Below are 16,240 nucleotides of genomic sequence, written 5' to 3'. Positions count from 1 at the left end.
CACAATGGCTTCGTGGTTCCACAAAGCCCTGATGTGTCACAATGGCTCCTGGGCTCCATGCGCCCTCGCTGTGTCACAACGGCTCCTCTGTGACACTGCGGGCTGCACAAGGTCACCATGGACCCTTGGTTCCTTGGGGCCCCCGTGTTCACAATGGTCTCCTTGATTCCATGAGGCAGCACAGTGTCATAATGGCCCCTTGGTTCCACGAGGTTCCATTGTGCCACCATGGTGTCCTTGGGGCCTGCATTGTCACAACTGACCCATGGCTCCATGAGATTCCGTAGCATCACCACGGTGTCCTTGGACCCACATTGTCACAACTGACCCATGGTTCCATGAGGTTCCCCAGTGTCACCATGGTGTCCTTGGACTTGCGTTGTTACAACTGACCCATGGCTCCATGAGGTTCTGTAGTGTCACCGTGGTCACTGTCAGAGGCTGGATGAGATCGATGTCCCGAGACACCTTGGGATGCTCGGAATGCCCGTGTGGGACCAGGAGCGGGTCAGGCCTTGGTTTGTGGTGGGACAGAGCCCCGCCCCCAGCCCTGGCCTGGCACAGCTGTCAATCACATGGAAGGGGCGGTGTTAACCCAGCTCTGATTGGCTGAGCTGTCAGTCAATCACACAGCAGGCAGGGCTACCCCAGCTCTGATTGGCCCAGCTGTCAGTCAATCACACACCAGCAGCTGGTGCCTTCCCTGGCTCTGATTGGACAAGCAACTGGCAGTCCCACCCCAGGGGCGGGCCCATGAAGGCCCAGGGGTTTAAAAGCCGGAGCACGAGGCCAGCCCATGGTCTGGATCCTGCCTTCTCCTGGGGTTCCTCTGTTAATGATGCTGGAACCTGAGCAGTTTGTATCTATGTGTGTGTCTTTCTACAGATCTTCTGTCTTTCTCTTGTTCTCTATTTCTTCTCCTTCTAATCCTGCTTACCTGGAACATTTTTGGGTAACTTATCATCTTAAGGGTTAAAGGTTTTTAGGTAAAGTGGGCTAAGTTAACAAAGTAATGCTATGGTAAGAGTTTTTTGCTGCAGTGGATGTTGTATGAAACCCTTTGCTCAAGTTCCTTGATTGTCTATATTTTGTCAGTAAAATTTTGTTATTTTGATCTCTTAGCTCTGTTGGTTAGAGCATGGTGCTGGTATCACTGAGGCTGTGGGTTCAATCCCTGTGTGGGCCATTCACTAAAGAGCTGGGTCCCTTCCTACCAAGAAAACTCTTTCATCTGGCCATGGTGAGAATATCTGTTTGGTGTTTCTCCTGTGCACCAAACTCAAGTAAAGAAACCTTTGGTGACCCCCAGCATTTCAGTGTTCTGGGGTGTTACAGCCCTGCAGGCTCACAATGGCCTCTTGTTTCCATGAGGCCCCACAGTGTCACGCTGGCCCCTTGGTTCCATGGGCCCCAACAGTGCCACAGTGATCCCCTTGGTTCCACAACTTCCCACAGTGTCACACTGGCCCCCTGGTTCCATGAGGATCTGGAGTGTCACACAGGTTTGTGACATTTGTCCTTGCTGCCCCTCAAATCCCACTGTTGAGAGCTGGCATGAAAAGTGCTGCATGCACAGCAGAGAGTCCTGGAAGGTGTTGGCAAGAGCATCCTGCGGGAACAGGGCTCTGGCTGGAACAGCCTGGTTTTGCTGCAGTGACCGCAGGCAGGAGTTGAGGCAGGTGAAGAGGCAGCGGGCAGCTTGTGTTTGTAGAGGGCCTGGGGCTGCCCCTCTGAACCTCCACCTGGAAACGCACTTGGGAGAATATGAGCTACAGCTGGAATGCCTGTCCTGAAAGGACCTGAAGTCATTCAGCCTTGCCAGCTTTTCTTGAGAGTGTGTTGGTGTTCCCCAGGACAGCTACACATTTGGGGAAATGCCTTTGGAGGAAAGGGGCTTGCTTCTCAAGGAAAGTGCTTCCCAGGGAGCTCCCAGCGAGGCAGGTGCAAGTGTCCTCCTTTGGCTCTCTGTGGTCCTTTCACTGCCTGAGGCCCGTTGCACTTGGCAGAGGGGCAGGGCAAGGGAGAAGGCTGTGAAGAGCAGGTTTGGCATCCGCCTGGACCTGTGGAGACCAACCCAAGCACCTGCAGCAGGGTGTGTTCCCCGCTTTGGACGGAGGCGTGAGCAGGAGCATCTCTGTCCAGCCGTGAGCCCCAGAGCTCTCTCTGAGAGCTGTGAATTAAAAGGCCTTTACACACACACTTTTCACCTCTTCCCTGTCTGCTGTGTTTCAACTCTTGGCAATGTGCATGTGGCTCTTGCTTGGTGAAAACCACTGTGGCCCAGGGCCAGCACAGAGCTGGGCTGGGTGGGCCAGGCAGCATGGAGAGTCTTGGCTGATCTTGGTGTGTCCCTGGCCTCAGAAAAGGCTGGGAAGGTTTGCCTCCCAAGGCGTCCTGCTCATTGGCTCTCCCTGTGCACCCTGGAGAGGACAAGGTAGGCATTTCTGGCAGCTGGGCATCAGCAGGCCTTAAAATGGGGGTGTGTTGTGGAGCGAGCCCAGCTGAGATACCCTGAGAGGAGCCCAGTGCTCCTTGCTCCTCTGTGCTGACACGTGAGTGTTTGTCTGGTTTCGGGATGGCCCTGGCTGTGTGAGGGGTGCTACGTGGACACGAGACAGCCGGTCCTGTCCCGCTGGGTCCCAGCAGTGCGTCACAGCAGTCCTCCATCCACGTCAGGATGCTGGCCAAGAGAGGTCCTGGAAGCTGAGGCAGCTGATTTTAAGCTTGTGCAGGTGCCTACAGGCCAAGGCCAACGGTGTTCCCTCAGGATACAGCAGTCCTGAGGGGTCTCCCTCATTCAAACAAATCAGCTCACAAATGCATTGTCAGCCAAAAGCCCTTTTATTGACCTGGCAGGAGGGCAGGGGTCTGCACCCACTGAAATGTTTCTTCACCATGTATAAATTTCAGTGGGTTGATGTAGGAGTTGTATCAAAATCACCATCCATCTTTACACTGCTGAGGTGATTCCATAGGCAGGCGGTTAGAAATACATTGTGTCAGATTCCCATACTTGAAGCTGATGTCCAGGCCCTGGCCAGGAGCGGTCTGGATGCCCCAAAGCAACACAAAGTCTTCCTCAGGGCTTCCCTGCACAGGGCTGATTCCTCACTTGCCCTTAGTTCTTCTGGTAGACTGTGTCTAAAGCTTTTTGTCAGGTCACTCTCATGTCAAGTTAGGCCACCAGGTTTTTGTTATGCTAACTGCTGCTAAGTACTTAGGTATGTCTGTGCTAATTACTTGTTTACTCATGTGAATTGCTTGTGCTTACTTATGTCAAACCAAGGCCTTGTTCCATCCCCAAAGGTGCTTGAGGCCACCCGCTCCTTGTGGCACCAGTTGCTTTCCTGTGGAATGTTCTCCCTCCCCGAGGGTAAAGAGGGATCTGCAGAAAGAGCTTGCCAGGCTGCTCTCCATCCTTTCCCAGCACTCCTGGTGAAGTGGAGAAGTCCGAGCTGAGCGCAAAGGTGCAAATGGAACAGCCGTGCACAGGAAGGCTCGGTGGGAAGGATGATCCAGGATCCATAGGCCTGGCAGCCTGAGCGTGCTCCAGGGGAAGGCCTTGGAGCAGATCCTCCTGAGTGCCATCCCACGGCACCTGCAGGGAACCAGGGCGTCTGCTGGAGGGTGGGAAAGCTGGGACTGGGCAGCAGGCTGGGCTCCACTGGGATCAGCAGCAGCTGGAAATATCTCTGGGCATCTCCATTTTCTGCTGCTGCTCAGAAGAAACAATGAAGTGTGTTGAGAAGTTCTGGCTTCTCTTTCTCCTGGTGGATTTTTTCATTTGATTTGACATTCCAGAGGCAATTTCTGTGATGGCCTCTGTCAGTTGATTCAGCGGCAGCAGCAACAGGGCTGTGTTTGAGCACTGCAGAAGTGGCCTGTGCAGCTTTAATTCTCTGTGACTTAGTGCTCAGGGACTTGAGAGCATTTCAAGCTAATCATGATGCCTGTGACAAAAAGTCTGAGTTTCCTGTCACAAAAGCACTCTGGGTAGCACTGACAAAAAAAACAGAGAGCCAGACCAACCCTTGGTATCCCTCCATTTCCAGCTGCACAGGGAAAGGTAGAAGAATTCAGAGATGCTGACAATGAAACTGAAGTCTTCAAAAAGGCCACTTTATTGTTCAAGCACGTTGGAAGTTTGATCACCCTGAAACAGAGGAAGCTGAAATGAGCAAAGGGCTCCTGTGTGGGACCCGCAGGTCTGACTGCACTGGGGCACAGCGAGCCCTGTTTTCCCTATGGGCTCCCCAGTGTTCAGGCTGAGAACAGTGTCAAAGATGAGGCAGCAGCACAAACCGGACCTCAGTGAAAAAAGGCTGAGCAAAGTTCAGCCAACAAGGAGAAGTATTTTTGGGGGGATTCCTAATAAAAAAACATAGGAATGACACGGAAATCTTTCCCGTCTTGTCAATATCTTCTTTCAATAGTCCATGATTCCCAGAGTGAAGAAACGTCCAACAGCAGCTCCATCAGCCACTTCCTCCTGCTGGCACTGGCAGACACGCGGCAGCTGCAGCTCCTGCACTTCTGCCTCTTCCTGGGCATCTCCCTGGCTGCCCTCCTGGGCAACGGCCTCATCATCAGCGCCGTAGCCTGCGGCCACCACCTGCACACGCCCATGTTCTTCTTCCTGCTCAACCTGGCCCTCAGCGACCTGGGCTCCATCTGCACCACTGTCCCCAAAGCCATGCACAATTCCCTCTGGGACACCAGCACCATCTCCTACACAGGATGTGCTGCACAGGTTTTTTTTTTTGTCTTTTTCATCTCAGCAGAGCTTTTCCTCCTGACCACCATGTGCTACGACCGCTACGTGTCCATCTGCAAACCCCTGCACTACGGGACCCTCCTGGGCAGCAGAGCTTGTGCCCACATGGCAGCAGCTGCCTGGGCCAGTGCCTTTCTCAATGCACTGCTGCACACAGCCAATACATTTTCCCTGCCCCTGTGCCATGGCAATGTCCTGGGCCAGTTCTTCCGTGAAATCCCCCAGATCCTCAAGATCACACTGCAAACTCAGAGAAGCTGGGCTTATTGTACTAAGTGCTCTTCTATATTTAGGCTGTTTTGTGTTCATTGTTTTCTCCTATGTGCAGATCGTCAGGGCCGTGCTGAGGATCCCCTCTGAGCAGGGACGGCACAAAGCCTTTTCCACCTGCCTCCCTCACCTGGCCGTGGTCTCCTTGTTCCTCAGCACTGCAGCATTTGCTCATCTGAAGCCCCCCTCCATGTCCTCCCCATCCCTGGATCTGTCACTGTTAGTTCTGTTCTCAGTGGTGCCTCCAGCCCTGAATCCCCTCATCTACAGCCTGAGGAACCAGGAGCTCAAGGCTGCAGTGTGGACACTGATGACTGGATGGTTTCGGGAACATTAAACTGCTGGCCAATTTCTGCAAAACACTTCTAATAAATGTCGTCTTTGATACTTCTTGTTGTTTTCCTTTTGTAGGTTCTTTTTCTTTGTTTTATATATTAATGTTGTCCACAAAGAAACATCAAGAGCCCCTGTTTGCATTGCACACAGCAGGCGGGAGCACCCCCATGCTGCTGCTGTGGGGACATGAACCTGAGGGAGCACAAATGCCATCAGCCCCTGGGGCCAGGAAAGGCTGGGGGACGCCAGGGAAACCACTCAGCTTTTTCCTGGCCTCTGCAGACAGCCAGAAAGTTTGTTCCCATCAGCTGGGAGTTTCCTGTCCCACTGCAGACGCTGCTGCTCAGAGCCAGGGCTGCCTGGCAGCCACCCCCAAACTGCCCGGAGCATTTCCTTGGCTTCACCTTTGCTTTCTTTAATCTTCCTCCTACAAATTTATTTCTCTTCCTCACCCCTCTTCCTCCCCTGCAAACAGCCCATCCCTGTTTGCCCTTTACTCTCTGGCCCCACTCCCCATTCCAGTTCCTGACTTGGCACCATGGGATCGTCCCTTGGGGAGCAGGATCATCCCACAAGTGCTGCAGGAATTGTCTGCAGGCTCCTGCAGTGCCTCGTGCTGCTCCCTTGCCAGAGGCACCCCAGGCCAGGGGGGCACATCTGGGCTGCTGTGTCTGGCTGTGGGGCTGCCTGTTCTGGGCAGTGAGGAGGGGCTGCAGAGGCTCTGCAGGACTGACAGGATGGGCTTTGGGGCTGTGAGGAGAAGCTGAGGGACCTGGGCTGCTGGAGCTTCTGAAGAGGAGGCCCAGGGCTACTCCTGCAACTGCTCCAAGGGTGGTTTCACAGAATCCCAGAATCAGCAAGGCTGGAAAAGACCTTGGAGATCATCAAGTCCAACCTGTGCCCTGACACCGCCTTGTGTCCCCTGAGCCTCCTCTTCTCCAGGATCAACAACCCCAGCTGCCTGAGCCGCTCCTCACAGGACTTGTGCTCCAGACGCCTCACCAGCCTTTTTGCCCTTCTCTGGACACGCTCCAGCCCCTCCAGGTCCTTCCTAAATTAGGGGGCCCAGAACTGGACACAGCACTCGAGCTGCTGCCCAACCAGTGCTGAGCACAGGGGAAGGATCACTGCCCTGCTCCTGCTGGCCACACCATTCCTGATCCAGGCCAGGAGCCATTGGTCTTCTTGGCCACCTGGGCACACTGCTGGCTCATGTCCAGCCTGCTGTCCATCAGTCCCTGCAGGTCCCTTTCTGCCTGGCTGCTGTCCAGCCACTCTGTCCCCAGCCTGTAGCGCTGCAGGGGTTGTTGTGGCCAAAGTGCAGGACCTAGCACATGGACTTGTTAAACCTCACCTTGTTGGATTTGGGCCCTGGATCCAGCCTGTCCAGGGCCCTCTGCAGAGCCCTCCTGCCTTCCAGCAGATCAACACCCCCAGACAACTTGGTGTCACCATGGTTCCATGAGGCCCCGGAGTGTCCCAATGATCTCCATGATTCCATGAGGCCTCCCAGTGTCACAATGTCCCTCTGGTGTCACAAAGTCTCTTGGATCCTTGGGCCCTGCAGTGTCACAATGGCACCGTGGTGCCCCAGGGCCCTGCAGTGTCACAATGGATCCTTGGTTCCATGAGGTCTGGCAGGGCAGCAATGCTCTCCTTGGTTCCCGCTGTCTCCCACACCTCCCACTGTCAGGCTATAGAAGGACACCTGGCTGATGAAGGGGAGTGGGAGTGGGTACCTACTCGAGGAGGTAATAATAAAAATCCCTCCCAAAGCCCTCTCTCAAGCCAGGGGCCACTTCAAAGTCAGTATGATCCCCTGGATCTGGAGAGTCACCCAGATGGTTTAGAAGAAAACTATCTGCCCAGTGAGCCTCCCAATCATGATTCATCTGTGAGACAGATCAGCACCTCTAACATCAAAAAGGAAAGAAGGGTAATCGTGGTGGGTGACTCTCTTCTGAAGGGAACAGAGGGCCCCATATGTTGACCAGTCCCACCCCACAGAGAGGTCTGCTGCCTCCCTGGGGCCCGGGTACGGGATATCACTGACACACTGCCTGGGCTGATTCAGCCCTCTGATTATTGTCCACTGCTGATACCCCAGGCTGGCAGTGATGAGATTGAAAAGAGGAGTGTCAGGGCAATTAAAAGGGACTTGAGGGCACTGGGTCAGGTGGTTAATAGGACAGGGGCACAGACAGTCTTTTCCTCAGTCCCTTTGGTGTCTGAGAAAAACGGTGAAAGCAATAGGAGAGCTCACATTATCAAAGAGTGGCTCAAGGGTTGGTGTCATCGACAAAATTTTGGATTCTTTAATCATGGGGCAACTTTTACAGCACCTGGCCTGCTTGGACCAGACGGGCTCCATCTTTCTGTGAAGGGCAGAAGAATTTTAGCTCATGAACTGTCAGAACTTGTTGAGAGGGCTTTAAACTAGGTCTGAAGGGGAAGGGGATGCAGCTGGGTTGTCTGGAAGCAGGCTCGTGGGTGTTAAGCCTGAGTTAGGGGTGAAATCAGCAGCCCAGCTGAGGTGCATGTACACCAATGCACACAGCATGGGTAACAAACAAGAAGAGCTGGAGGCCATGGTGCAGCAGCAGAGCTATGATGTAATTGCCACCACAGAAACAGGGTGGGACGACTCACATGGCTGGAGCGCTGCACTGGATGGCTGCAAGCTCTTCAGGAGAGACAGGAAAGGGAGAAGAGGTGGAGGGGTGGCCCTTTACATTAGGGAAGGGTTTTGCTGCTGTGGGTGTTGAAACTAATGATGATAAAGTCATATGTCTATGGGTAAGACTTAAGGGAAGGCCAACAAGGCTGACATCCTACTGGGAGTCTGTTATCATCCAGCCAGCTGGGAAGAAGAGGTGGACAACTCATTCTATAAGCAGCTAGAGAATGTTTCTGGATCATCAGCCCTTGTTCTTGTAGGCGACTTCAACCTGCTGGACATCTGCTGGGAACTCAATACAGCTGAAAAGAGGCAGTCCAGGAAATTTTTAGAGTTTATGGAGGACAATTTTTTGTTGCAGCTGGTGAGTGAGCCCACCAGGAGAGGGACTATGTTAGATCTGTTGTTTGTAAATAGAGATGGGCTGGTGGGAGATGTGGTGGGTGGAGTTCACTTGGGGCACAGTGATCATGAAATTATAGAATTCTCATGGTGAAGTCAGGTGGAACACTAATAAGACTTTTACACTGGACTTCGGAGGGCAGACTTTGGCCTATTTAGGAGACTTATTCAGAGAGTTCCTTGGGAAGCAGCCCTTGAAAACAAAGGAGTTCAGTAAAGGTGGGCAAGCTTCAAAATACAGATCTCGAGGGCACAGAAGGAGACTGTCCCTGTGTGCCAAAAGATGAGTCGACGATGCAAATGCCCAGCCTGGATGGGCAAAAAGGTTTTGGAGGAAGATAGGAATAAAAAGAGGATTTATCATCTTTGGAAGGAGGGTCAGGTCTCTAAGGAAGTATTTAAGGGCATTGCTAGGGCATGTAGGAAAGACATTAGGGAAGCCAAACCTCAGTTTGAACTTAAAATGGCAGCTTTTGTAAAGGGTAATAAAAAATGCTTTTACTAATATATCAATGGTAAAAGGAAGGGTAAGACCAATCTTTGTTCTTTATTAGATGTGGAAGGGAATTTAATAATTGCAGATGAGGAGAAGGCAGAAGTGCTTAATGCCTTCTTTGCCTCAGTTTTTAGAGAGAAGACAATTTGCCTTCAGGACAACTCTCCTCCTGGGCTGGTAGATGGTGTCAGGGAGCAAAGTGGGCCACTGTTATCCAAGAGCAGGCAGTCAGAGAACTGCTGAGCTGCTTGGATGTTCATAAATCCATGGGACCAGATGGGATCCACCCCAGGGTGATGAGGGAGCTGTCAGATGAGCTTGCCAAGTCACTCTCCATCATTTACCAGGAGTCCTGGCTCACTGGTGAGATCCCAGATGACTGGAAGCTTCCCAATGTGATGCCCATTCACAGCAAGGGTGGCAAGGAGGATCCTGGTAATTCCAGGCCAGTCAGCCTGACCTCAGTACCTGGTAAGGTCATGGAACAGTTTACACTGAGTGCCATCACACAGCACTTACAGGATGGCCAGGGTGTCAGACCCAGCCAGCAGGGGTTTAGGAGGGCTAGGTCATGTTTGATCAACCTGGTCTCCTTCTATGACCAGGTGACCCTCCTGGTGGATGCAGGAAAGGCTGTGGATGTGTCTATTTGGACCCCAGCAAGGCCTTTGACACTGTCTCCCACAGCACACTCCTGGAAAAGCTGCAGCCCACGGCTGGGCCAGGAGCACTCTGTGCTGGGTTCAGAACTGGCTGGATGGCCGGGCCAGAGAGTGGTGGTGAGCGGTGCTGCATCCAGCTGGGGACAGTCACCAGTGCTGTCCCTCAGGGCTCTGTGCTGGGCCAGCTCTGTTCAATATTTTTATTGACCACATGGATGAGGGGATTGAGGGTTTCAATAGTAAATCTGCAGATGACACTGAGCTGGGAGCGTGTGTCCATCTGTTGGAAGGCAGGAGGGCTCTGCAGGAACACATGGAACAGCCGGATAGATGGTAGAGTTCAGTAAGTTTAAATTTAATCAGTCCAAGTGCCCAGTCCTGCATTTTGTCCACAATAACCCCCTGCACAGCTCTAGGCTGGGGACGGCGTGGCTGGACAGTGCCCAGGCAGAAAGGGACCTGGGGGCACTGGTCGACAGCAGGCTGGACATGAGCCAGCAGTGTGCCCAGGTGGCCAAGAAGGCCACTGGCTCTTGGCCTGGATCAGGAATGGTGCGACCAGCAGGAGCAGGGAGGTCATTCTTCCCCTGTACTTGGCACTCGTGTACTTGGCATTCTTCCCCTGTACTGGCACCGTTCCTCGAGCGCTGTGTCCAGTTCTGGGCCCTCCCACTTAGGAAGGACATGGAGGAGCAGGAGCGTGTCCAGAGAAGGACAACAAGGCTGGTGAGGGGTCTGGAACACAAGTCCTGTGAGGAATGACTGAGGGAGATGGAGTTGTTTATCCTGGAGAAGACTCAGAGGTGACCTTATCACTCTCCACACTCCCTGAAAGGTGGTTGCAGTCAGGTGGGGGTCGGTCTTTTTCTCCTCACAGCAACTGACAGGACCAGAGGACAGTGTCTTAAGCTGCACCAAGGGATATTTAGGTTGGATATTAGGAAAAAAGTTTTTTATGGAAAGGGTGATAAAGTACTGGAACTGTCTGTCCAGGGAGGTGCTGGAGTAAACATCCTGGGATGTGTTTAAAAAAAGACTGAATGTGGCACTCAGTGCCATGGTTTAGCTGAGGTGGTGTTAGGGCATGGGTTGGACTTGATAACCTTAAAGGTCTCTTACAACCCAGCAATTCTGTGATTCTGTGATTGTGTGACATCACAGACCAGGTTGTGACATCATACAGTTGGCTGTGACATCCCTGGTTTATTATGTGACATCACAGAGCAGGTTGTGACATCACAGAGGAGGTTGTGATGTCACAAAGTCGGCTGTGACATTACAGGCTGTCTGTGTGACATCACAGAACAGGCTGTGAGGCCACAGAGAAGACTCTGCCATCATAGAAAATGGCTCTGTGACATCACAGAGCAGCTGTGTGATGTCACAGAAAAGGCTGAGAAAATACAGAGTGGGTTGTGACATCACAGTGCTGACTGTGAAATCACAGAGCAGGCTGTGACATGACAACGAGACTGCATAACATCACAAAGGTGGCTGTGACCTCATAGAGCTGGCTATGACCTCACAGGGTGTCTGTGACATCACAGGCTGGGCTGTGACCTCACAGGGCAGATTTTCTGACATCACAGAGCAGACTGAGACCTCAAAGAGCAGGCTGTGACCTCACAGGACACCTGTATGAAATCACAGGTGGCCTGTTACATCTCAGAGTGGTCTGTGTGACATCACAGGAGCTGTGTGACATCACAGGAGTGTGTGACATCACAGGGGCTGTGTGAGGTCACTGGGGAGGTCACTCCACCCCAGCCCCCCTCCCAGTTCCCCCAGAGAAGTCCAACGCTGCTCGTGCACAGCGGGGTCCCCTGTCCCCCCAGGTCCTCCCACCCCCGGCGCCGCAGCCTCCCCCAGAGGATGTTCCACGAGATCGACCCCAGAGCCTGACACGGGGACGGGGGCTGGGGCTGTTGGGGGTGGGACAGGGGGACAGGGACCCCCTGGCAGCGTCCCCGTGTCCCCCAGGGCCAGAGCCTGGGCCAGGGCTCCTTCACCCTGTTACCAACGAGGGCTTGAGAGCGCTGAAAAAATCCCCAGCAAGGGATCAGCAAAAGCCAGATTTAATATTAAGTGACAGCAAGGCAAAGTTCCTTGGCAAGAGTCACTCTGCTCCTGGAGCCGTTGTGATGGTTGCTCGCCACGGAAACCTGCCCTGGCCCCTTGCTCAGGGCTGCTGTCACTGCCCAGAGCCAGAGGGGATCCCTTGCTGGGGGCTTGTGCCATGGCCACCTGCCCTGTGCCGCGCTGGCCGGTCAGGCGCCGCGGAACCAGCAGCAAACGCCAGGGCCAGGGCCAAAGGCCAGGTCAGCCCGACAGAAAGGGGCAGTGCTGGGCACTGTTTCCATGGCAGCCCTCACTGGGGGTGACACCTGGGTCACCTGTCCTGGCAGTTGCCGTGGAAACCCGGCTCATTGGGAATACAAGGGTGGACAAAGGTTTTAGTAGGGCCTGTCACAACGGGACAAAGGGGGGTGGTTTTAAACTAAAGGAAGGGAGGTTCAGATAACAGATAAGGAGGAAATGTTTGATGATGAGGGTGGTGATACACCAGGACAGGTTCCCAGGGAGGTGGTCAGTGCCCCATCCCTGGAAACATTCAAGTCCAGCTGGGACAGGGCTCTGAACAACCTGATCTGGTGAAAGATGTCCCTGCTCATGGCGGGGTTTGGATGAGATGAGCACTGCAGAGCTCTTCCCATCCAAACCATTCCAAGACTGCATGGGCAGAAGGGGCTGCTCAGTGCACTCCATCCACTGCCTTGACTCCTCATGGTCTCTGCTGGACCCCACATCCCACAGCCAAACCCAGCCCCTTCTCTGCCTTTCCTCCCCCTGCCCCAGGGGCTGGCACAGCCAGGGGGGCACAGGTGACCTTTGGGCTTTGCAGGGCTCAGGCACAAGGGCCGTGGCAGAGTCAGGGCTGAGGTCACACTCTGTGGGCTGGGGCAGAGCCCAGCCAGAAATGAGCCCTGAGGCAGCAGCTCTGCAGTGCTGGCCACCAGGCCGGCTTGCCAAGGGAGGCTTCTGGCCATGCCCTGCAAGCAGCTGCTGCTGCCAAGGCGCCTTTGGTGCCTCAGGCTCTCCCTGGCACAGCTCCCAGCACGGCACTCTGCCCTTGCGCCCGAGGCATTCCCTGTGCTGGGGCTGGCCTGGGGCTTTTCCTGCAGCAGGACCTGCCCTGCTCCTGGCACAGGAAAGGCAGTTCCTGCTGGAGCAGGAGGCTCTGCCTGCAATGGGCTCAAACCACTCCCGCAAGGCCCTGTTTGCAAAACCCCAGTGGGAAATGAAGGAGGGGCGTCACGCTGCCGTTGGGGTGAATAATGCTGAAACCAGCCTGACTCCTCCATCCCAAAGTTCTACATCCCCAGAGGGAGATGAAGCTGTGGCAGGGCTGGAAAAATCCCCAGAGAAAGGAACAACCAAGTGACACCACTGAGAGCTCCTGCAGAGCTGCTGAGCTGGCCCAGCCTGGGCACATCTGACTGACAGGGCAGCACTTCAGACTAGAAAAGCCCCATCCAAATTTTAATGGCAGCGTCTCCTGGCATTTCCCTTCTTGGGGGCTGTGGAGATTCCTCCCTGCAGTGGGGACACCCCTCAAGGTCACTGCTCCAGGCTGAGCCAGAGATTTGCCCATGGTGGTTGGTCGGGGGCAGTGACATCAATCTCTGCTTAAGAACTGGTTTTTGTTTAATACAATTGCTTCAAAATTGCTTCCTGTTTCAGCCTGAGTGTCCCTGCAAGAACAGGGCATCTTTCAGGCAGTTCCAGAAGCTCAGGGATCTCATTTCATGAGGAATCTGGGATGCAAATGGCCTTGTAAGAAGGACAAAAGCAGAAGCAATGGACTAGAAATAATTAGAAAAAACTACCCTTCTTCCAGACAAAGTCCACCAAGTCATTCCCTGCATTTCTCCTTTTCAAATTCTTTCCGTCACCTACTCTCAGAGGTCCAGCCTGTTCTGGTGCTTATCATGAACTGACTGTGCTCTTGATTTATACCAGCACTGGAGATGTAGAATCACCCAAACTGAACACAGAAACAAACTCCCTCTGTCCCATTTTCATGTTCTAGATCACTTTCCAGGTGTCCATGGAGATGTGGGAATGATTATCACACAACTCTCCATTTCTGGCTGCAGGCTCTGGAGATTCCTTCTCTGCATTCAGTCAGGCTTGTATTCCCTAACAAGTCCTGGTTCCACCTCCTGTTTCCCAAGGCTGGAACAGTCACAATGAAAACCTCACCAATGGCACAACTCCCCAGCTCACCAGGAAAAGAAAGGACAAGCTGTCAAGTTCTCCAAACCTTTGTCCTGCTCTGCTGCAAGTCCTGCTGCACTCCCGCTGTGGAAAGCCAAGAGAAGCTGCAGGTGGTGGCACATCTTGTGACAAGAGCTCAACCTGGTTCTCCAGGAAAGGTTCTTGAGAAGAGCAAACAGGACTGTGGAGAAGATTCCTGGAAAACTGAAACAGCTTTCCAGAAGTGAAATGAAAATTGAAAGAAAACGTCCAAGATGTTTTCCTCTATTTATTTCTCTGCTGCCTTTTTCCATCTTGCACTACTTCTCCATCCCATTAATTCCAAATGCATCTCACCTCTAAGATCAGTGACTTAGCGAGTTCTAGACACTCTAAAGTACCATGAGCCACACAGTTTGCCTTCCAGTATTGTTTTTGGTCCCGGTCAGGCTCAGTTGGTCCGGCTGCCTTGGTGTTCTGGGGTGAGAAGGGTATCTGCACACCCTCCTGCCCAAGCACCTTTGGCAGAGCTCCCAGGCACAGGCTAGCCCCAGCAAGCTGTTATAGTGATATGCAGCTCTTAAGCAAAGTTCAGCTCTTTTAGAAGTGATTTCAGCTCATAGGCTTGCTGGGGTGCCTCGGGCAGACGCAGGGAGAGAGAGACGGGGAGCGCTGTGTGAGGTTCCACCGGAGGATCTTTATTTCATCTTCCGTGAAGGGTTCAGGGACAGCTTACTTCCAACGAGCTAGGGAAACTGAGGGGTTTTTATAGGGTACAGGGGTTTTGAGAAATGGTCCAATTGTGCGGGTCAGGGTACAAATTGACCTCTTGTCTTACAGGAAGATAACAGAGGGTCTGAGGCGCGGGAAAAGGGGTTCTTTTGCTAGTCAGCATGACTATGCATTTTCTCTGCCCTTAGGCAGCTAATCTCCAGAGGGGCCTAGCAGGCCTATCTGCTGCAACATTCCAGTATTCACTGGAAAGCAATGCTGGAGCCATAAGTGCAGGGCCAGGACCAGGGAATCCTTCAGCCAGGAAATGTGCCCCGACAGGGTTTGATCCTCAGCGGGGACAATGCACAGCAGCGACCGAGGAGATACCTCTGCCCCCGTGCAGGAGTCCAGACTCTGGGTCTGGGCCGAAAACGGCAAAGTTCCCGTGTTTGGACAGGCTCAGGGGCTGCCCCCGGGGAGCGGGGGGCTGGGCGTGGGGGTGAGCGGGCAACGGAAAAACGGACACGGGGACAAACGGCCCCGGAGCTTCAGTTGCAGCAGCAGCAGCGGCGGCGGCAGCAGCAGCAGCAGCGGCAGCAGTGATTTTGTTGACTTCCGATTCTTACTCCTCTCCCTCTCCTTCTCCCGCTGTCCCGCTCTCCCTTTCCCGCTGTCCCGCACCGTCTCCCGCTCTCCCTTTCCCGCTGTCCCCTCCTCTCCCAGTCTCTCTCTCTCCCCATTCCCGGCCGGGCCATGCCCCCGGCCCGCCCCCGGCTCCGGGCGGGGCTGCCCCATCCCCGCCCCCGGCCGTCCCGCCGGGGTCTCGCCTCCGCCCGGCTCTGGCCGTGCTGGCGGTGGCGCTTCTGGGCGGGCATCGGTGCCTGGGGCTGGAGCGGCATCGCCTCGCTCTGGCTCCGCCTGGCCCGAGCCTGGCCCCGGCGCCGGCTCCTCCCGGGCCCCGCGGAGGACACACGCGGCGCGGCCGCTGCCGCCGCCTCCGCTGCGGCTTCCCCGGCCCGAGCTCCGCCGCTCGGCAGCGCGGCCGCCGCCCCCGAGCCGCCGCTGTCCCGCTGCCGGGAGCGAACGCCTGGGGAGGGCCGGCCCGGGGCGGTCGGGGGGCGCTCGGGGGCTGCTCCTGGCCCCGGGCCGAGCGCTGACAGCCGCGTCCCGCCCGCAGGGAAGGCGCAGCAGGGCCTGAAGGAGCGGTACCGGCTGGGTTCGCTGCTGGGCAGCGGCGGCTTCGGCAGCGTCTTCGCGGCCACGCGGCTCTCGGACGGCGCCCCGGTGAGCGGCGGGGCCGGCGGCGGGCGGAGGAGGAGGAGGAGGAGGGGGAGGGAAGGAGGGGGAGGAGGTGGGATAGAAGGAAAAGGAGAAGGGAGAGGGGGAGAGGGGGGAGGAGGAGGAGGAGGAGGAGGAGGAGGATGGGGCTGGAGCTGGGGCTGGGGCTGAGGCTGGGCATGGCGGGCGGCGAGCTCAGCCCGCTGCTGCTCTTGGCTTGCAGGTGGCCATCAAAAGGGTGCCAAGGAACCGCGTCCGGCACTGGGGCGAGCTGGTGAGTGAGCGGGGCCAGCGGCAGAAGCCGGGCCGTGCCGGGCGGGGATGAGCCGAGGCCCAGCAGGGTGGGAGCCACCAGGACGCCTCGAGGGAGAGCG

The 16,240-nt window shown here is 55.0% G+C and overlaps 2 protein-coding genes across 2 annotated transcripts in view; one reads left to right on the top strand and one right to left on the bottom strand.

Annotated features, from left to right (window-relative positions):
• The window catches only part of LOC137463964 (olfactory receptor 14J1-like), a 32,192-nt gene extending 20,673 nt beyond the window's left edge, over positions 1 to 11,519 (top strand). Inside the window, exon 2 of the mRNA XM_068175305.1 lies at positions 11,453 to 11,519. Coding sequence (XP_068031406.1) covers positions 11,453 to 11,519 — 67 coding nt within the window. The remainder of the gene's footprint in view (positions 1 to 11,452) is intronic.
• LOC137463911 (zinc finger protein 271-like) overlaps positions 1 to 16,240 on the bottom strand; it is a 309,559-nt gene that overhangs the window by 269,118 nt on the left and 24,201 nt on the right. The gene's annotated exons all lie outside the window — the stretch shown is intronic.

Source organism: Anomalospiza imberbis, chromosome 32 (genome assembly GCF_031753505.1).
Source record: "Anomalospiza imberbis isolate Cuckoo-Finch-1a 21T00152 chromosome 32, ASM3175350v1, whole genome shotgun sequence".
In the NCBI taxonomy this organism is placed as follows: domain Eukaryota; kingdom Metazoa; phylum Chordata; class Aves; order Passeriformes; family Viduidae; genus Anomalospiza; species Anomalospiza imberbis.
The sequence above is the reverse complement of the archived record's forward strand: the minus strand, read 5'-3'. Positions and strand labels throughout refer to the sequence as shown.